The sequence below is a fragment of the Symphalangus syndactylus genome, chromosome 20 (genome assembly GCF_028878055.3).
Source record: "Symphalangus syndactylus isolate Jambi chromosome 20, NHGRI_mSymSyn1-v2.1_pri, whole genome shotgun sequence".
Classification (NCBI taxonomy): Eukaryota; Metazoa; Chordata; class Mammalia; order Primates; family Hylobatidae; genus Symphalangus; species Symphalangus syndactylus.
In genome coordinates, this window is record NC_072442.2 from 26209624 (window position 1) to 26232167 (window position 22544).

The 22544-nt window shown below is 39.0% G+C and overlaps 1 protein-coding gene across 15 annotated transcripts in view; it reads right to left on the reverse strand.

Annotated features, from left to right (window-relative positions):
* Window positions 1-22544, reverse strand: part of SYNRG (synergin gamma) — an 89769-nt gene that overhangs the window by 20594 nt on the left and 46631 nt on the right. For 10 of the 15 annotated variants that reach the window (XM_063628662.1, XM_055257083.2, XM_063628661.1 and 7 more), the window contains 4 exons: window positions 21555-21673; window positions 21277-21339; window positions 13217-14161; window positions 1296-1754 (listed from right to left, as the gene is read on the reverse strand). In XM_063628662.1, coding sequence (XP_063484732.1) covers window positions 1296-1754; window positions 13217-14161; window positions 21277-21339; window positions 21555-21673 — 1586 coding nt within the window. Of the gene's footprint in view, window positions 1-1295; window positions 1890-13216; window positions 14162-21276; window positions 21340-21554; window positions 21674-22544 lie in introns of all 15 variants that reach the window. The other 5 variants (XM_063628659.1, XM_055257081.2, XM_055257082.2 and 2 more) reach the window with 1 other exon arrangement.

Below are 22544 nucleotides of genomic sequence, written 5' to 3' on the forward strand. Positions count from 1 at the left end.
CTCAGACTGGAGTATGGTGGTGTGATCTCGGCTCAGTGCAACCTCCGCCTCCTGGGTTCAAGCAATTCTCCTGCCTCAGCCTCCTGAGTAGCTGGGACTATAGGTGCGCACCACCATGCCTGGCTAATTTTTGTATCTTTAGTAGATACACGGTTTCACTGTGTTGGCCAGGCTGGTCTGGAACTCCTGACCTCAAGTTATCTGCCTGCCTCCGCCTCCCAAAGTGTTGAGATTACAGGTGTGAGCCACTGCGCCCAGCCCACGACTCTCTTCAGATGCTTATGTCATGAGGCATTCACAAATACATTCCTCATTCATTCTTTCTGGGAAGCTACATGTTAAATCCTTCCTACTGTTCTCTCTTGCATGGTTTCCCTGCGTTTCGTTTTCAACATGACTCTTCTCTGATCTATCACAAGTCTTCCATAATGCTCAGTGCAGAATCACTGAAGTCTGGAGAACAAAAGCACCTTTCTAAATATCAGTATGTAAGAGTTGTGTGGCTTTTCCAGTCATTTGTTATGGATTTGTAACCGAGTTCCTTCATAGGCTCTCAATCCAGCTGAAATCAACAATCCCTTCTGTCAGGATGAGATTAAAGCAGAAGAGGCAAACTCAAATGCCTTCGGAGACCAGGCAAGTAAAGTGAATAACTTAAGTAGGTCCACTGAGACAGGAAGCGGTGGGGATTATGGCAGGAGAGAGAGAATGACCCACCTATAGGGAGCGGTGCTCTTCGGCTCCAGCTGCCAACATACGGGAGTGCAGACCTACTAGTGCCAGCTATTACGACTTCTCAAGAAAACATGGAAATCCAGATTGGGAAATCTCATGTCTTTTAAATACTGGCAATTACTTCGTACTTAAAAATCTTTCACGCGGGTCAATGTGATATGCAGGCTGGATGCAGATCCCCAGCCCCCACATTGCAACCTTTGGATTAAAAGACATTATCTGTGCCCAGGGAACATGAGCGGAGCTAACGTGCCCACAAGTGGCTCAAATCCATTTATCTGGCTCTTTTAACACAGCACACCTCTAACTAAACAAGCTAATGAGCAATACCTGCATGCTGTGCCTATTTTTAGCCCATAAAGCAGTTATCTGAGGGATGATGATTTTGACTCTAGTCTCAGGGAAATCTTTATTATAGCTATCTGTAATTTACCCTGATCTCAAAGATTAGAAGAATGTATTTCCTGCTAAACCAGGGAGCAACATTTTATTCTTAAGAACATCTAAGATCTCAGTGGAAAAAAACCACAATAGTAAAATCTACCTTGGAAGCTACTCACCTTGAACAGAAAGGTCAAAGGTTGCCAGCTCACTTTTGATCATTTCTTCACTGGATTTCATTTTGCTTTGTGAAGTGGCTACTAAGAAGTCAAATTTGCTGATTTTGGGCTTTTCACTTTGAAACTCTCCAAAGTCATCAGAACATTCGTTGGGGGTTTCTTGAGAGGCGCCACTGGACGCTGGGCTGGGACACGTGGCCTCCTGGCTCCGTTCAGCCGTGGGCAGGTCCTGTCTTGTGAAATCTTTATAGTCTCTGTTTTCGTATTCCTTTTGCTCACTGGTCTGAGGCATCGTGTCTTTAAAACTGGCAAAAGCTGGGAAGGTGGTCTCTGGAAGAGCATCTTCACTTGCAAAGGTCGTTACTTTGGAGAGAGATGTCATGGTGATGTTTTCAGAACTGCCAAATGAAGTCTCTTTCTTTTGAAGAATTGAGGTGGCTGAGGGGGATCCACTTCCTGCTGAGAGGACAAATGGAGAGAGTTTTCTGCCCTGAGTTGCATCATCCCTGTCTGACCAGTCATAGCTTGTAAGTGTGCTCACTGCAAAATTGCTACTGTAGCTTCCAAAAGCAGCATATTTTAAGTCCTCTATATCTGAAAGGGAAGTAAGACCCCACAATTAGAGGCAAGCAATTTAGGCAAAATGCCCTAAACTCTGTAGAAGCAAAATGCCTAGCATATTTGATTAGTTTTATACTACGTTGAAATTAGCTAAATTTAGAGTTTGTACTAAAATTAAAAGAGTTGGGCTGTAAAATCTGATCTTAAAAAAACCCACATTAGCCTTGAGTTGGTATTTACATTTAGTTACCAAGAACCATCTTCTTTGGCTATAAAAATTACTAAAAAAAGACAGGAGGTTCATCTACCAATGTATACACTGTTTGACATAAGATTAGGGCCATTTAATAAACTGTTCCCTTATCAACTTAAAAATGTACTGATATTCATCATTTTTTATGGCTGCATAGTATTCCATGGTGTATATGTGCCACATTTTCTTAATCCAGTCTATCGTTGTTGGACATTTGGGTTGGTTCCAACTCTTTGCTATTGTGAATAGTGCCGCGATAAACATACGTGTGCATGTGTCTTAATAGCAGCATGATTTATAGTCCTTTGGGTATATACCCAGTAATGGGATGGCTGGGTCAAATGGCATTTCTAGTTCTAGATCCCTGAGGAATCGCCACACTGACTTCCACAATGGTTGAACTAGTTTACAGTATAAAAAATGATGAGTTCGTGTCCTTTGTAGGGACATGGATGAAACTGGAAAACATCATTCTCAGTAAACTATCGCAAGGACAAAAAACCAAACACCGCATGTTCTCACTCATAGGTGGGAATTGAACAATGAGAACTCATGGACATAGGAAGGGGAACATCACGCTCCGGGGACTGTTGTGGGGTGGGGGGAGGGGGGAGGGACAGCATTAGGAGATACACCTAATGCTAAATGACGAGTTAATGGGTGCAGGAAATCAACATGGCACATGGATACATATGTAACAAACCTGCACATTCTGCACATGTACCCTAAAACCCTAAAGTATAAAAAAAAAAAAAAAAAAAAGTACTGATATTCCTTGCCTAAAACATGTCTCCCTTAATCTTGACTTTGTTGGAAAATGTGCCTTTAAAACATGGTCATGTGAAATGCACATGGCAAAATAATTAAAAGTTGACAGTTTCTCAAAACTAAAATGAAAATAATGTCATCTAACTTTTAATCAGTTATTAGGGTTTCTGTCATAATATTATCAATTATTAGGATTTCTGTCTCAGGCAATGCCAAATATGAGATTTTAATCAAGCAATTACTTACCTAGTTGTTATTTTGGTCAAATTGGACGTCATATCGCTGTGATGAAGTATGAGGAAAGAAAAATCAATCTGATCTACTTTAGCCCTTAAAAAATACAATAAAAAGATCTGGGTCCTGTTGGGCTCCACTTTTTCCTTCAACTATGTATCTACTCCCCATTTAAAACAAAAAAGGAAAGAAGAAAAAGAAAGAACTGCTGGGGCAGACAACTGATTTTACAAAGCATTCTTAATATATAGCTAAGTAATTTAAGAGGTAGCATAAAACAGCATGAAGAATGTAGGTTTTTGATTTGGAAAGACCTAAGTTCAACTCTGCTACCTACTATTTGTATGACACTAGGCAAATGATTGAACATTTCTGAACCTCAGTTTGCTTATCAGTAAAATGAGGAGAAGACCGTGTACTTGGAAGGACTGTGTTATGACCATCAACCATGATCATGTATGTGAAAGGCTAGGTTGGTGCCTGGGGAGCAATACATAATAGCTAGTGTCTGCTCAGCATAGGTACCACCAGCCTCAACTTGACAGTTAATTGCTGCTTTAGGGCCTACAGTGGAATTTCAAAGCAAAAATGAAAAGTCAACTCAGCATTTTAGTGGTGTTAGTAGGAGAAAAAGTTTCTTGCTCATTTTCAAACAGCAAAACCAGCCGCGACTGAATTAGGCTGGTGTGGAGAAGTGGGTTGATATGCATTTAGTTTCATTGTAGTCACTGTACATGAGGCAAGAAAGCCAAATACGAGACTCTCCCTCTGACAACCACATATGTGATTTACAAGGAAAGTGCTCAAAAGTTTTATGACCTAGATTTTCAGAACTAAGTCAATAAGTGAACCGACATGGAGTCATTTTTCTCTTTCATTCACAGCAATACTGCATAATTTATGAGGGGTAAGAGGCTCCTGACATTTCCATAGCTCTTCTAATGGTATAATCCAAATCTCTCTTTGAGCTGTTAGGAAAGGGGTACTAATCATAAAAACAAAAAACACTAGCCGTACAGAAAACCAACCAGCAAAAAGCAAACAGCTTTCACAAAATGATGGCATATTTAAAAATTCTGTGGTGCAATGGTACCCTTCAAATGTGGTTTATAAAACAGAACGAAAAAATGATTCAGGTGAAAAGCTTTTTTTTATTTAATTGATTTTTTGAGATGGAGTTTCACTCTTGTCACCCAGCCTGGAGTGCAATGGCACGATCTTGGCTCACTACCACCTCCGCCCTCCTGGGTTCAAGTAATTCTCCTGTCTCAGCCTCCCGATTACTTGGGATTACAGGCACCCGCCACCACGCCCGGCTAGTTTTTGTATTTTAAGTAGAGACGGGGTTTCACCATGTTGGCCAGGCTGGTCTTGAACTCCTGACCTCAGGTGATCCACCCATCTCGGCCTCCCAAAGTGCTGGGATTACAGGCGTGAGCCATTGTGCCTGGCCTCAGGTGAAAAATTTATAGTTTAGAATGAATGGAAAAGCCTTTAGCCCAAAGCTTTCTTGGTCTTTTGCTGTAGTGATTTTTTGTTTTTGTTTTTTTCCCCACGATTTAAAGGGACCAGAAGGTGTCCAGACTCAAATGAGGTGAAATTCAATCAGGGGGTGATGCAGTTAAATACAGGACTATTCTTGGAGGGATACATTCAGAAAAATGTTTCATAATACAGATATTTTTATTACTAGGCCCTACGAAAGCGTTTTGGGAAACTGTATTAGGAACTGCTTCCAGAATCTTTCCTATTAAAAGGTTAGCAGGCCGGGCATGGCGGCTCACACCTGTAATCCTAGCACTTTAGGAGGCTGCGGCGGGTGGATCACCAGAGTTTGGGAGTTCGAGACCAGCCTGACCAACATGGAGAAACCCTGTTTCTACTAAAAATACAAAATTAGCTGGGCATGGTGGCGCATGCCTGTAATTCCGGCTACTCAGGAGGCTGAGGTAGGAGAATCACTTGAACCCGGGAGGCGGAGGTTGCGGTGAGCTGAGATCACGCCATTGGACTCCAGCCTGGGCAACAACAGCGAAACTCCGTCTGAAAAAAAAAAAAAAAAAAAAAATAATAATAATAATTAGCTGGGCGTGGTGGTGCGTGCCTGTAATTCCAGCTACTTGGGAGGGTGAGGCAGAAGAATCGCTTGAATCAGGGAATCGGAGATTGCAGTAAGCCAAGATGGCACCACTGCACTCCAGCCTGGAGACAGTTTGAGACTCTGTCTCAAAAAAAGGAGACAATTTTCCTAGAAGCAAATGATAAATTTAATGAAAAGATAGCTCCAGTTCAAACACTGTAATCAAGATATTACTATGGTAATAAAAAGATCTTTCTGTGCAATTATGCAACAAGAAAATGTCTTTTAAAAAACTAAAATGACTAATATAATCAGGTAAAAGGCATTACAGGGAATAAGGGATTGCCTAAGCTGAGGCATTTTTAAGCATTTTAAAAATTTCAGGAAATCTTATTTTTATTAAAAATGATACGCCTGTAACATCTTGCCTTTTGGAGCAACTCCCAGAAAAGACTAAATGAAAGACTAGAAAAGCAAATGAAAGACTTAAAAAGAAATATTTTATACTTAAAATGAAGAGTAAATATATGAGTCACTAAAATCAAGCCTCAAAATTGAGTTTTAAATTTACTTTTGCTTATTTGTTGGCTATTATAGTGTGAAAAAGTAATTTCGTAAAGTGTAATTCATTTGAACACAAGTACTGATGGTACATAAGGAATGTGAGACACAACACCGTGCCCCTAAACTTACAATTTATAAACAATATAATTACAAGGCAGTATGTTCTGGCATAGCAAATATATGTAAACCATTTTCTAAGAAAAATGTGGTACATCAGTTCATTGAAGGTAGCTTAAAGTAAGAAAATTCTTCATTTCCCCTGTTAATAGTTCTACATTTCTAAGCAGTCCAGTTATAGGTATTATTGTATAATGGTCTTAAAAATATTAAAGATTATGTAAGACTTACAACATAAGTGATAGAAAAAATGATGTGGAATAACCCACATTTTAGTTTGTAATCACTGAAGCTAGTATAGATGGATTTTCAATTTGATAGCCGAATTCTGAAAATTGCAAGAGAAAAAGGAAAAAGAAAATGGAGAATGAATGCAATAAAATGAACAGAAAATCACTACTGTATGTCCAGTTCTGCTGCAAAACTCCTAGGCTGTGCTAGGCTGACTGCATTTGCACACAGATAATATGCCAAATTGTTGTTTTAATGCATACATCTGTTTGCAATCAGGGATGTCCTATCACAAAGGCCAAATAAATAAATGTATACGATCTGTTTTCCATCATGGATCTCAAATCAAAACGCATATTTCTTGCTTATGCTGGCAAGTAACCCTATCAGTCTCTTCCATAACCTCTATTCAAATCTCTTTTGAATGGATGTTGTACATGAAAACAGGGTATTTTTTTGAACAAAGAATGTTGGCTGCTACTACAGGACACAGACGGCCAAGCTCATTCCCAGGGACATTTGCTAAAACTGTAAGTATATGCCCAGGTGAGGAAGAGTTACAGGCTTTTGAAGGAGTTTGGAGAAAGAAGAAAGGAGAAATATGTGCAAATTCCACCATTCTCATTTTATATGGCAATAAAAATGTTCATTGGACTAAGAAAGAAATATATTTTAATTTACAGCACTGATTTACTCTAAACTTCATTTACCAAAGCAAACCGTAAAATACTCGTACATTTCAGTTTCTCTCTACCCGGGGCCCTAATCTCTCTTAGTCCCTATTCTATCTTCGATCTACGTATGAGATCAGTTATATTCATATTCTCTATTAACTAAAAAACCTGGTTTGTGTCCTATCAGTCTCAAATACCGAAGAAAACAGGAATGAAAGTGATCACAGTATAAGTGACAGGCTGAAAAATGCTGCTGTTTAATTGCCTTCCAGTGTTTTCTAATCTGTATGAAAATTTCCTGTTCTTCATTTGCACTGACTCACACAACTCTGTGGTATAAATTATATCCACACTATCTATAAGCACCTTTGGGTTTCTGTGTTAGTGTTTTAAGTTCAAAAAAGAAAACTGGAAATCCTGTGGATATTTTAAGTTAGACGAAGACAGAAGGCCAAGGAATGGTGTCAGGATACACAGTGGGACTGCCCCTGGTTATCAGTAAAAATCTCAACAAAAAGACACCAAATGAACACAGAAGACAGGAAGTGCAACTGAGGCCTTTTGGTTCTTTGCATTATTTTAGGATTTAGCACAGGTTTTTTGATATTGCCAGTGTTCTCTTCATGTTCATTTGCTGCTTTTTTTTTGAGACGGAGTCTCGCTCTGTCGCCTAGGCTGCAGTATGAGTGGCGAAATCTCGGCTTACTGCAACCTCCGCCCCACAGGTTCAAGCAATTCTTGTGCCTCAGCCCCCCCGAGTAGCTGGGATTACAGGCACGAGCCACCACACCTGGCTAATTTTTGTATTTTTAGTAGAGATGGGTTTCACCATGTTAGCCAGGCTGGTCTCCAACTCCTGACCTCAGGTGATCCGCCCACCTTCGCCTCCCAAAGTGCTGGGATTACAGGCATGAGCCACTGTGCCCGGCTGTCATTTGCTACTTCTAAAAATCAGCAGGGATTTTGATGTGAACAACAGAGTGACTACAGAACAACAGATACATAGGTATACTTTCTCAGGCACTGATACATGAAGTGAAGCACTAACCATGTTACTTGGCATCAGGGTAAACAAAACAGTATTTTGTTTGTTTGTTTAAACCTATAGCATAGAATTCTTCCAGTCTTTTTTGCAAAAGAAGTTTAAGTCATTACATTATATTAAAACTACCTCCCTAAAAAGTAATGTTACTTTGGAAATATTCATTACTCAATTTGTGAATGTATGCTTTACACACAGTTACATTCAGTCATTTTCTGCAGCCTGCTCAGATAAATGGAGAAAAGAGTTAAAATAAAGCAGTCCTACATGGACTAATCTAGCATTACAGAATTCCATTGACGAAGAAATTCCTCAGCCAAAGCCATCAAGAGATTGGTTTTATAAATAGCACGGGAAAATCCAAAATAAAGGGCAGCTGGCATTATCACTACATGGAAGCTACACTAAGATCTCTTTCTTTCAAATTTGTTAGGAGCACATATCATAAATAAAATATAATGCATTTACACAAGGTTTTTGAAACCAAGTATTATTCAGCTTTTTAAAGCAGTATGCTCTGGAAAATGCTGTATTTTGAATGGCAGGCTTGGCTTTCCTCAGAGTTAAGCTAAACCTCTATATGCAACTTTTCTTTCTTAAATGGCATATTTAAAACACTACAAGTGATCTCTTAGGAATCCTATTCAAAATCCTCATCTTCTTCTAGGCCGGTTGCGGTGGCTCACACCTGTAATCCCACTACTTTGGGAGGCCGAGGCAAGTGGATCACTTGAGGCCAGGAGTTTGACACCAGCCTGGCCAACATGGTGAAACCCCATTTCTACTAAAAATACAAAAATTAGCTGGGCGTGGAGGCAGGCACCTGGAATCCCAGTTACTTGGGAGGCTGAGGCAGCAGAGTCACTTGAACCTCAGAGGCAGAGGTTGCAGTGAGCCGAGATCCAAGATCGCGCCATTGCACTCCAGCCTGGGTGACAAGAGAGAAACTCTGTCTTTAAAAAACAACAACAACAACAACAAAACGGGCACGGTGGCTCATGCCTGTAATCCCAGCACTTTGGGAAGCCAAGGGGGGTGGATTACCTGAGGTCAGGAGTTTGAGACCAGCCTGACCAACATGGAGAAACCCCCATCTCTACTAAAAATACACAATTAGCTGGGTGTGTTGGCATGTGCGTTTAATCCCAGCTACTCAGGAGGCCGAGGCAGGAGAATCACTTGAACCTGGGAGGCAGAGGTTGCAGTGAGCCGAGATCGTGCCATTGCACTCCAGCCTGGGCAACAAGAAATGAAATTCAGTCTCAAAAAAAAAAAAAAAAAAAAAAAAAAGTCTTCATCTTCAGTGATTTAATTGCCTTCCTTCCTCAAATTCTAAAAAGGAACAAAGAATTAAAGCCTCAAAACATAAGAATACAAAATGTAAACCATGGAAATATCCCCTTTTCCCAGGGACTTTATTGCTTTGGGGTTTCTAACCTGAAAAACAGTAATATTCTCAAGGTTTTTTTTTACTGTTACCATACTCTAAAATGGAGAAAATATTTTCCATGTTTGGCCTACGCTTGTTGCCACATTTCATTGGTCCTTCTAGAAAATGTTTTCTTAAAAATAAGAATGGTTCAAACCTTACTTTGTTAGACACACCCCCTAAAGTAACATGTTTTAAGAATTTGCTTTATGTACTATGAGTTAAAAAAAAAAAAAAAGGCTGAGGGTTGCTTCATCATACAGAACACATAACTGCAAACCTAACATGCTCTGCAATTAGAGGATGGAGTACCCAATTTTTCTTTCTTTGAGACAGGGTCTTGCTCTGTCACCCAGGCTGGAGTACAGTGATGTGATCACAGCTCACTGCAGCCTCTACCTCCCAGGATCAACTGATCCTCACACTTTAGTCTCCTGAGTAGCTGGGACTATAGGTGCACACAACCGTGCTCGGCTAATTTTTGTATTTTTTGGTAAAGATGGGGTTTTGCCATGTTGCCCAGGCTGGTCATGAACTACTAGCCTCAAGCAATCCACCCACCTTGGCCTCCCAAAGTGCTGGTATTACAGGTGTGAGCCAGCGTGCCCGGCTGAGTACCCAATTTCAAACTCAAATCAAATTCCATCCTGAAGACTTCCTGTTACTAATACAGAACACTTTCCATTATGCAGATTATCAATTTAAATACAGTTTACATTTACTGTGCTCAGAAGTCCATTTCAATATTATTTGATGATATATATCTAATTTGATGATATATATCTAATATATATCTAATAGCTAGTTATTATATCTATATATATCTAATAGCTAGTTATTATATCTATATACTAGATATATATCTAATATACATCACAATATATATTAGATATATATCTAATAACTAGCTATTAGATAACTAGATAGGTATAGTTAACTCTTTCCACAACACTCAACTCTTAGGTCTTTTTCCCCACCTTCCCCTTCTCTTCTCTTCAATGTAATGCCTAGTAGAGACAGATTCTCTACAATAAAATATGATCAGTTTCTTCAAGAGAAGAAACTGCAATAAATGTTCTTTCTCCCTATCATGTAAAGTAGTGTAAGGTTTACTCTTATTTAAGTTTAAAGTTACATTTCAATCCAATGCCATGTTAAAAACTTACATTAATGGAATTATAAGAAACAAAAGCTAAAATGTACCAATAGTTTCTTAGGAGACAAGTGTTTGACGAAACAAAACAAAAGGGGAAAACCCTCTAGTCTCAGGATACTATTGCTTTCAACTTGGTATCAGCCAGGTATTTCTTTGGTCTAACCCTGAAAAAGTACAAATTACACACATCCCCACACTTTCAAAATATGCCAAAGAATTATTTATTAACACAAGACTTACAGATCACAAAAGAGAGTGATACAGAAGAGCTGGAAAAGAAGTCATCAGAATATGCATGCAGATCAGTATTTGCAGAGGAATATACTAAAGCAAATTCGAAGGCACATTCACACAGAAAATGTCTAAATTGAAAAAAAGACATCAGAAAAGCAGCCAAAAAAAAAGGGTGCTAATTAAAATACAAAGATTTTCAATGTCAAAGAAGAGCTACTTTACAGATAGGTAGGTAGGTAGCTACAGAAGTCTTGCTAACCCTTTGAAAATGTCACAGATGAGGGTCAGCTCTTGCTGCCAATAAAACCATATGATTTTAATGACTGCACATCAAGATGCTTCAGTGCCACAGATTAAATTTAGTCAGGGGGAAAAAGCAGCCTAGTTGAAATTATATGCAGCAAGGGCTCAAAGGGTTAAATGTAATAATATGCAGAGACATCAGGCAATGTTATCAGTATTATCTACCTTCCATACAAAGAATTATAGCAAGAGTTAAAAGAGACAGTATCCCCTTCAGAGTTAAGTTAGGGCTTCTAAACAGGATTAAGGTCCACAGATAGCAATCTACCAGGTTTCATTCTCTCTTCATCAGCTCACTTCTTATTTCTCCAACAAGAAGTACCTTTAACCCTCAAACTAAGAGAGCAAGAGATACTGTGGTGAACATGAGGATAAAATAAAACTATATTATTTTGAATAAGTCCTTGCCATTTACCCTCTACAATACATTTATGCAGCAATTTTGCACAACAGCAATATAGCGCATTGGTCAGACATCAACCCCTTTTAACAACCGCTCTAAAGGGATACTGCTCCTTTCTGACAGGAGGTTTACAGATCAATGGGAAGAAACCATCTGCTTTTAAGAATATCCTCCAACTGAAGAGAGTTAGCTTGAACATTACAGGCTCCAAGCTGGGGATGTTCCAAACATACATAAAAGAACATGAGCACAGAAGATTATTTTAACAGGTCAGTAAGAACAAGCTTGGTCAAAAAAACCAACCTCCAAATGAAATGGGGGAAAAAAAAAGACACCCCAAACCCGGATTAGACTCATTTCATAAAGACATCTAGCTTGGCACTGTGAAAGAATATAGATTCACCTTCAGAAAAATAGTTTCTAATTAATAACTTCAGATTCCAAAAGGCTAGTATACATGTTATGAGATTTTTAAGTAAAATCCAATATTGTTCAGAAGAGCACTTTGCAACCAACTGCTGTGGCTCAAGCAGCTCATACAACAAAAACAACAACAACAACAACAAAAACCCACAATCACTCTATCAAACAAATAGCAAAAAAATAAGAAAATTTCTGAGGAAAAGTACAAAAAAAAAAAAAAAAAAAGAAAGAAAGTAGACAGTCAAGAGCACAGGAGCTCTTCAGACCGCCCACTGCATTTGAAAAATACCTTAGCAAGTAGCAACATGAAACATGCAATGTCTCTGCTAACTTGCTCCTGATTCAGCACCCTGTTTAGGAATACCTACAAAATTTCCATAACCAAAGGATGGATGCAATTTTGTTTTCCGACTTGCCAATTTGACATAAGCAAAAGCTATAGGACTTTACAATTTCTGCCTGAATCTGTAGACTTGGAAGTGTCTCACGTGTCCCCCCTAGTTAGACAAAACCAAACCCTTCATATGCATAATACATTTTCTAGAATAATACAGTGATACTGAGATATTTCTCATTATTAAAGGCCACAAAATAGGTTTATCTTTCTATATACATATCAAAAAACAAAACAAAAGAAAAACCAGGACACTTGGGAATCTAGTTTTTATGACAGAAGTTGAACTAGAGAGTAAATTGCTACGTGTAAATCCACACAGAATTTAAAGAGGGCTCCCTAATAAGATGTTTTCAAACATTCTATCAGAAAGTTAGCAGTTACCCTATCCTAGCATCTACAGATTTGCTACAACTTCATATTTCCCGTAACAGAGTTAACACTGAAAAACAGCTCCTGGATTCCACTGACAACACACACCCTCCTCTTTGCCAGGCCCTGACACACAGAACATTCATATATAAACACTTTCCTTCTTCTTCTCTTAAAAGGATGTGGCAAACTGCACTACAAGTGGTTAGAAATTTTTACTTTCTTGGCCTAACAAGAGTTAGTTTCTGTAAATCAAACAGAATACTATACTGGCAGTTGCTGTGTATATCCAAGAGAAGAAAAAAGGAGAGGGAAACACTGATTTTACTTACAGAAATGAAGGAACACTGCTGGCACTGCAAAGGTCTTTATCAAATTTCTGGCAATGTGAGGTTCACTTAGCAGTGACTTTTTATGTGCCTCTAACACCAAGCTGGTGCTAGATTTCAAAAATAAAAATATCTTAGCTACCCAATCTAAGTTCCACAGTAGCCATAGTATCCATATCAAGTATCCATAGAATCATATTTAACACTGCTTTAAGGAGACTGGCAACAAAGAGGTTGATTATTAGAGATTCATAAAGATAAAGGGCCAGAGCCTTACTCATGTAAATCAACACCTGCAGAATCATCTTTGAAATCTACAACACCATCACCAGAGCAATCTCACCAATTCCTCACCTGCAGCAGGAGGATGCTGGCCACTAACTGTTGGTAAATCCAAAGAGCTATCAGACATGACATGCTTAAGATCTCCTCCCACATCAGCCAATTTCATGTCAAACTGAACAGAGAGTGCATCTTCAGAGTCCTCCTTGCCAACACTGCTGCCACCAATGGAAGGGAGATCCAAGGACTTCACTGATGCAGAGTCTTCTTTGGTGTGTCTGAAAGCCACTGCTTTCTCTCCCAGGGATTTGTCCGAGCTTATGGAAGAAAATTTACTGGAGTGGAAGTCAGCAAAATCATCATCACTTTTTCCTGAAGGAGTGTTATCTTTTAGGTCTTCAACACCTAGTCCAGACCCTTCCAGAGAAAGTTGTCTGAAGACATCATACTTGGTAGACGCAGCAGTCGAGTTTTGTCCACCCTTCACTGTGCTGCCCACGTTGCTGGTTAGAGGAACAGGACTGGGTTCCTCTTTAAGGGCATCATATTTGTCATCTGGCTTTTGCTCAGATGAAATAGAGCTATTACTGAAAGCCATAAAATCTGCAAAGTCATCCTGCTCCCCAACAGGTGCTAGACCAGAATATTCCCCAAAAAGGCTGAATTCTCCAAAATCATCAGCCAAACTAGAAGGTTTTGTTGATGCCAATGCTGTCGTAGTAGCAGCAGAACCTGTTGACTGTGGTGTGGAAACTGATTTTGATGTGCTAAACGCAGCTGAAAAAGACAATGGTTTCTCGCTGCTGCAATTAACTGAGGAAAACATATCTAGGTCTGCTAAGTTCAGAGGGTTTTTCGCTTGTGTTTGTTGTTTCTGTTGTATAGTTCCTGAGGGGAAGGATGGTGGAAAAGTTTTGTCTTTTGTCGGTGGCTCTAGTGGTGATACACTATCAGCTGTTTTAAAATCGGTGAAACCATCATCAGTTCCCGCAGATCTGAATTCTGCAAAGCTTTCTCCTGAAAGAAAAAATACCACCAAACAAATAGGAATGCTGAACTGAAAACCATATAATACACAGCATATTAAACTGCAAGCATAATTTTACTGACTTTTCTCCACTGACTTGACATTACGTAATAATGTTTACATAGTTTAAACCCTATGGAACTACACAGTTGTTTCCACACTGAAGTCTAGTGATACTGAAATAAATAGACATCGAACTGAAAGTACCTGACAGTACCATTTTCAGTTGCTCATGCTTTCAGTGTGGGATCTCTCTTAGCTCCAGATCCTACAATTGGCTAAAAGTACTCTTCTCACTTTTTGTTCCCACAGCTAGCCAGCCAAGCAGACAATATAATAAGAAATAGGGCTAGAGGTTCTTGAAGAGAGGCATATTAAAATAGTGGTCCTTTAAAGATAAACATGTTACCCATTAAAAAAATCAGAGGCACCAATAAAGTATTATGAAAAATCCTACCTCTGATATTCAGGATGTACAACACTTGGTTCAGCCAGGCACTTTAAGAATAACATTAGATACTATGTGGTCTTGCTCAAGCAAATGAAGGCATTAATTGGAAGGGAACTTTGATGAACATTTTTGAAAAGGTGTCTATTTATTTGCAAAGCATTCTAGGTGGGGCACATTGTAAAGCAGCTCCTCCCCATCGTCTCTAATAAGCTGAATCTCACAGAAAAAAAGTCTATGAGCACGTGAGTTTTTCTAGAAATCAGCTGTCTCACTGTATCAATGAGCACATATTTTTATTTATTAAAATTCAAAAGGATTTGAATAAATACCAACTCTGTTATATAAAGTTTTGGAGGGTATGACTTAGACGACTTTAGTTTACATTATGCTACTCTGAGGATGGGGTAACTGACGGAATTGTTTATTTATTTTATTTATTTTAAATAAAATTTCTTTTGCCCATGACACAGCTCTCAAGAGATCCTGAGAAACATGTGTCTCAGAATTGTTTATTTTTATATTCTGGTTAGACTGGGTACTTACACACTTCTCATAAATAATTAAACAGACTCAGTTAAGACACTGATAAAAATTTAGGCCTATGATTCTTTTTTTTTTGAGACAGAGTTTCATTATTGTCACCCAGGCTGGAGTGCAATGCTGCGATCTCGGCTCACTGCAACCTCCACCTCCCAGGTTCAAGCGATTCTCCTGCCTCAGCCTCCCAAGTAGCTGGGATTACAGCCACCTGCCACCATGCCCAGCTAATTTTTGTAATTTTAGTAGAGACGGGGTTTCGCCACGTCGGCTAGGCTGGTCTCGAACTCCTGACCTCGGGTGATCCACCTGCCTCGGCCTCCCAAACTGCTGGGATCACACGCGTGAGCTACAGCACCTGGCTCAAGGCCTGTGATTCTTAAAAGGTTTCTATATTCTTTATTATCATAGTAATGTTATCACTCAGGTACAGCATCAGGATGCAGATGATCTCAGTTTTCTAACAGCATCTGAAGGTCAACCATAAAATCCACTAGGCTATACCAGGTAATAAAAACCAGAGATAAACCAAATGTAAATATAGTTATGCCAAGGCCGGGCACAGTGACTCACACCTGTAATCCCAGCACTTTGGAAGACCGAGGCGGGTGTATCACTTGAGGCCAGGAGGAGTTCAAGACGGGCCTGGCCAACATGGAGAAACCCCATCTCTACTTAAAATACAGAAAAATTAGCTGGGCATGGAGGCACATGCCTGTAATCCCAGCTACTCGGGAGGCTGAGGCACAAGAATTGTTTGAACTTGGGAGGCGGAGGTTGCAGTAAGCCAAGATCCCACCGCTGCACTCCAGCCTGGAGGACAGAGAGAGATTCTGTCTCAAAAATAAAAATAAAAAAACAAATAAATATAGCTATACCAACCAACATCATTTATTATTTAAAAAAATGACTGCCATTTCTGGAGATTAAAATTAAGTAAATTAAAATACAAGCTTTAATTTCCTCATCCATTTTAAAAAATTACATTTCCCCTAAAAACGACATATAAGAGCATATCAATAATAAAAATGTATTGAGAACCAAAATCCAATTCTTAAATTGGCATATAAAATAATGCAGGCTTAAAATATACTGTGCTTGGGCCAGGCACAGTGGCTCACGCCTGTAATCCCTGCACTTCGGGAGGTCAAGGCAGGTGGGTCACCTGAGGTCTTGAGTTTGGGACCAGCCTGGCCAACATAGTGAAACCCCATCTCTACTAAAAATACAAAAAATTAGCTGGGTGTGGTGGCAGGTGCCTGTAATCCTAGCTACTTGGGAGGCTGAGGCAGGAGAATCGCTTGAACCCTGGAGGCAGAGGTTGCAGTGAGCCGAGATTGTGCCATTGCACTCCAGCCTGGGCAACAAGAGCAAAACTCCGTATCAAAATAAATAAATAAATAAAATAAAAATAAAAATAAATTTAAAAAATAAAATATACTGTGCTTGTAACAAGATATATACTTGGATATAGCAGATGAAAAAAAAAAGCACCAAAAACAATACAAGCTGTTTTTCCTCCTAACCTGAGATAGTTAACCAATTCACCAGCATAATTCATCAACACCAAGGAATTCATCTAATAAGAGAGGAACAGCATTCAGATTTCCTGTAATTTATATTTGTAAGACATACCACTAGTAAAACTCAAGTCAATTTCACAAACTGACAGAAGATGTAAAACTTTTAAAAATCACCCTAGAATTTTTTAGATTAGTAGTATCACTGATCATACTTGTATTATTTCTGAAAATGTAGAGGTGATAAGCAGCCATTTTTATCACAGCCTAAATTTTTAATGTGTTGCTTTGAAATATCTGTGAAATTGACAAGTATTGCTTTGTTTGTTTATTTGTTTTAATCACCACAGCAAACTACACTTACTGATGAATTGTAAACTTTTCCATTGGAAATGTAAGCTGGGTGAAAGGGCTAAAAGGAAATAAAAGCGGGTGGGTTTACAAAGGGAATTTGTTGGCAAATAAATTAGTCACAATCAATGGAAGCTTGTCTATCAGAAGGCATATTAAGCATATTATTTCATGGTTAGCTTTTTGGTTAATGTCTACATACTTGTAAGTTTCCCTTTCTGTCACTTTTTAGACTCCAAAAATCTCAAAAAAGACCATTTTTTTGCTAAAACTTCAATAAAAATGTGTCATTTTTTTATATAGAACATTTCCTCATTTACTTTAATTTATGGCTTAAACTCTGGAGATGGAAAAAAGGAAATATTATTAAACTCTGTCATTCAGTAACCTAAGAAACCCACAGCTCTAAACAACACAATACTATAAAGATTCTTCATAAATTCTAAGATACTAATATACTTTGACAAAGTCAAGCCAATGTATTTTTTAATGAGTATAAAAAAGATACCACACCATTTAGGAAAATAAAATCTATTCTCCTAAAATGCATCAAGTTGGCAACACTACTTGGAAGACCTTAGAATTAATGTTAAGGTAGGAATGAAAGCAAGTAAATGAAAATAACAACAATCTGGAACTTTGCTTAAAGAGTACTGAAATGTGGCTGGCCATGGTGGCTCACACTTGTAATCCCAGCATTTTGGGAGGCTGGGCTGGAAAGATTGCTTGAGGCCAGGAGTTCAAGACTAGCCTGGGCAACACAGCAAGACCCCACTGTGGTGGTGCACATCTACAGTACCAGCTACTTGGAGGCTGAGGCTGCTTGAGTCCAGGAGTTGGAAGCTGCTGTGAGCTATGACTGCACCACTGCACTCCAGGCTGGATGACAGAGCAAGACACTGTCTCTCAAAAAAAAAAAAGTATTGAAAAGGCAGGACTAAGGTACTGCTTACATTTTGGTGACACCACTGTCTTTTCCTATTGTCTATTACAGGAATACACACTATGGTCATTAATACCATATTACACAAAGAACCCTCATGTTAAACCATGTGCTCTTTACTCCAAACTTGTCTTGGCCCAAGTGTTGATGAAAGCATTGCTAGGTGTAAATAAAAACCTAACAAGTCAAAAGTTCCCCTCAGATTTATCTCTGTTACTCCCACTGTGTATCTGATACAGGCACTGAGGAAGAAATGGCTATTACATTCTAAAAGCTTGGATAAAACACAAGAAAATATTTCTAGAACCTAACAGTTATAAGGGGCTGAATATTCTTATAAGAGTTGGGCTTTCCTTCTTTAAAGATGATTAAGCAATACAATTTCTACCATACCTACCTACCTTCTCTCCCCGACCCCTAGCAGAAGGGTGGAAATAAAAGATTGCTGAAGGATGTCCCAAGTTTGAGCATTCAATATGTAAAGATAGAATTGGTATTGTTCCCAGAAGGAAATTCTCATTAGAGTATACACATTTCATAGCATGCATAGTTAAGCTTTGGAGAACATATTTTGACCTATGGGTTAACGAAACCCTACCCATCATGTTTACAGTAGGATTTAACCACAAACGTAACATCCAGTTTTTACATATATGACTCCCAAATAATCATTTTATATTCTCTTGTACTCTAAGTCTTACTATCAGAGATGGTAACCACACGTGCACATAAACCCCTCTCTCTTCATCTTTCTCATTAAATTACAGCCAATCTTGAAAATTTTGTAAAGTGGTGATTGAGTTTAACACAAGCAAAGTATAGTAACTGATCACTCATTCTTACTGGATTAGTGTGCAGATGATTGAATATCGACATCTGTATCCTTGAACACACTAAGTGAGCATTGTTTGGTTACTGCTTCTGTTTGAAATGATCCTGTGTTTTGGTTGTGGCCCGAGCTTTGAAGTGCTACTTGCCATTCCCTTTCTTTCACAGAGCTCTCACCGTGCTAACATGAAGGATTTGGTAAAATACGAGTTTGGTTGAGTCCTGCTTACCCCCACTTGGTCATCTTTGTAGGAATCCAATGTTTCATTGGTTTGTTTTTAAATTATTTTTAGCTGATGTTCATGAAGAAAAGTGAGTACCTATAACCATGCTACTAATGAAAGAAAATCCTAGCTAAGAAGGTGCATTTCTGTATGAGAGCTGTGTCATACCATCCTTTGGGCTCTCTGCTGGAAGAGTAGAATCAAATCTTATATAGTGCCTTTTTAATTGTATGCTCTAGTATTATAGATGTAAGACAGTACTGTAATATACCTCTGTGAATGTATCTTGTACCTGCATTATGATATGTAGCAGTGACTATGCCTTAATCAAGTCATTTTTAATAATGTTACTCTAGAACGTTTTATCTCTAGATCATGATTGAAAGGCTAAAAAATAACAAATAATAATGGTACCAAGTACCACAACAGCAATAGAAAAAAAAATCTTGAAAAGGAAAAGACAGGCCAAGTGTGGTGGCTCACGCCTGCAATCCCAGCACTGTGGGAGGCCGAGGTGGGCAGATCACCTGAGGTCAGGAGTTTGAGACCAGCCTGGCCAACATGGTGAAACCCTGTCTCTACTAAAAATATGAAAATTAGCCAGGCGTGGTGGCAGGTACCTGTAACCCCAGCTACTTGAGAGGCTGAGAAAGAAGAATCGCTTGAACCCAAGAGGTGGAGGCTGCAGTGAGCCGAGATCATGCCACTGCACTCCAGCCTGGTTGACAAGAATAAAACTCTGTTCCAAAAAAAAAAGACTAGTTGCTGCCTTTACAGTCCGCAGATTGCTGTACTGCTAATACTTCAAGCAGTGTAGTTTGAGTATTAGCAGTACATTGTTGAGCAGTGTAATAAATCAGAGTAACCACGGCTCTCACTTGACAAGGGAATTTAACTTGTCATGCAAGCTTCCCGTGAAAGGGAATGTCCTATCTTCAGAGGAAACTACACTGATTTGGAATTTGCCCTAAATTTTATTTTATTTTTACTGTGACCAGGCTGGGGTACAGTGGCACAATCATGGCTCATTGCAGCCTCGACCTCCCAGGATCAAGCAATCCTCCCACCTCAGCCTCTCAAGTAGCAGGGACCACAGGTGTGCACCACCACATCTGGCTTATTTTTTATTTATTTATTTATTTTTTTTGTAGAGACAAGGGCTCACTATGTTGCCCAGGCTGGTCTCAAACTCCTGGGCTCAAGCCATCCTCCCACTTTGGCCTCCCAAAGTGCTGGAATTACGGGCATGAGCCACTGTGCCTGGCGTGCCCTAAATTTTGGAAAATAAATAATTCTCGATAACTGAAGCACATTTACCTCCTTGTAATTTCCAGAACCACAAGAAGTAATCTTATCCCCCTTCTACTAGATAATCCCCCATTTAGTACCTATCATTTTTTTTTTTGAGATGGAATCTTGCTGTGTTGCCCAGGCTGGAGTGCAGTGGCGTGATCTCGGCTCACTGCAATCTCTGCCTCCCTGAGTTCAAGTGATTCTTGTGCCTCAACCTCCTGAGTAGCTGGGACTACAGGCATGTGCCACCATGCCTGGCTAACTTTTTTGTATTTTTAGTAGAGATGGGGTTTTACCATGTTGGCCAGGCTGGTCTGGAACTCCTGACCTCAGGTGATCCGCCCATGTCAGCCTCCCAAAGTGCTAGGAATACAGGTGTGAGCTACTGTGCCCGACCCTATCATGATATTTTTTAAAAACAATAGCTATTTTTTTTTTTTTTTTTTTTTTGAGATGGAGTCTTGCTCTGTCACTCAGGCTGGAGTGCAGTGGCACAATCTCAGCTCACTGCAACCTCTGCCTCTTGGGTTCAAGTGATTCTTTTGCCTCAGCCTCCCGAGTACCTGGGACTACAGGTGCGCACCACCACACCCGGTTAATTTTCATATTTTTAGTAAAGACAGGGTTTTGCCGTGTTGGCCAGGCTGGTCTCAAACTCCTGACCTCAGGTGATTCACCCCCCTCGGCCTTCCAAACTGCTGGGATTACAGGCGTGAGCCACTGCACCCAGCCTAAACACAGTAGCTATTATTAAGGTTTTTTGAATTAGAATACTTACAGTTTGAGTATCTATTATAAACATCACTACTATACCATATTGTTTTATCCATTCAGTTTTTTTCTCCTAAACACACACACACACACACACATAAAGGGAATGCCACTGAAAGAACCATCAAAAATCCCTTTTTTATTAAAAATGGAAATAATTTATCCTTCTGAGGACTCAAAAACTTACCTAAAGGTTTATTCTCTGCTGTCTGTTCGAGTTCTCTGAAAGCACTATATTTATCACCAGAATCTATGATAGAAAGGACAGAAGCTCAGTTAAGGTTAGGAATCTTGAAATCACAGCTCCAGGAAGTGAGGCAGATTGGTTTAACCAAACACTATTAACATGTGGTATATAGGCATTTTACATATTTAGCACAGAAGACCACCACTTAAAGATTCATACAATTTAAATATTATGCAATTTAGCATTCACAAGTTTATGAATTTACCAACTGTTTTTACCTCCAGGTGGAACAGTATTTTCAGAGGACTTGTCAGCTGCAATTCCTTTAAACACAGCATATTTGTCCACTGAAGGCAATGCTTTAGTTCCAGGAAGTGGCATCAACAAAGAAGGGGCACTGAAGGAAAAAAGAAACATATTTTGATGACATTGAATCCTTCCTTTATCATCTAAAAGGAAGTTCAAATTAAAATGGCAAACAGGTATTTCATTAAAACTCATGGTTCTCTGCTTTAAAAGTTAGAAACTATATAGTATACATATATACCACAAAGAAAAAAAACGATGTCCTTTTTCAAAAAACAAAACAAAACAAAAAACATTACCCAATCATTTTTTTCTTGATTAAATGAAGAGGGGTCAGATCCATGCTGACTGTCTAAGCATCTCTTTAAGCCATAGTAACAACTGGAATGGTGTTGGAAGTAGATGATTAAAGAATGATGACTTCCTGCAATTTTAGCTTAAGGTCCATAAAACTGCAAAAGTGAACTGTTCCACATATGTATACTCAATATTTTAAAATAAATGTTAACCTTAATATAAATTATTATCTTCAATGGGTTCAGAGTGCAGAGGTAGAATAGTTAAGATAAAAATCTATTTATGAAATGCTGTCCAAGCTAAAATGTAAATTGTTTTTCTTCTGATTGTACTGCGTTGCCTACTGGCAGAAGTGCATACATCTGATAAGCTGCCATAGAGTTAATACAATTTGCATTTTTACAAGGGTCACATCCGCGGTTCCAGAAGCTATCTTTGTAACAAAACAACAATCACTTCAAAATTAGATAAAGATACTTTTGCCTGTGGACATATTTCGTGCTGGATGGAAAAATAGCGTTAATGAGTAATACCTGTGTGGGTAATTCTTAGCAGGCTTAAACACATACTATAAAAGCATTACTTTTTTCTTCTTCTTCTTCTTCTTCCCTTATCAGACCCAGGCAGCTCCCTGGAAGAACACTTTTACATATGAATGACTACAT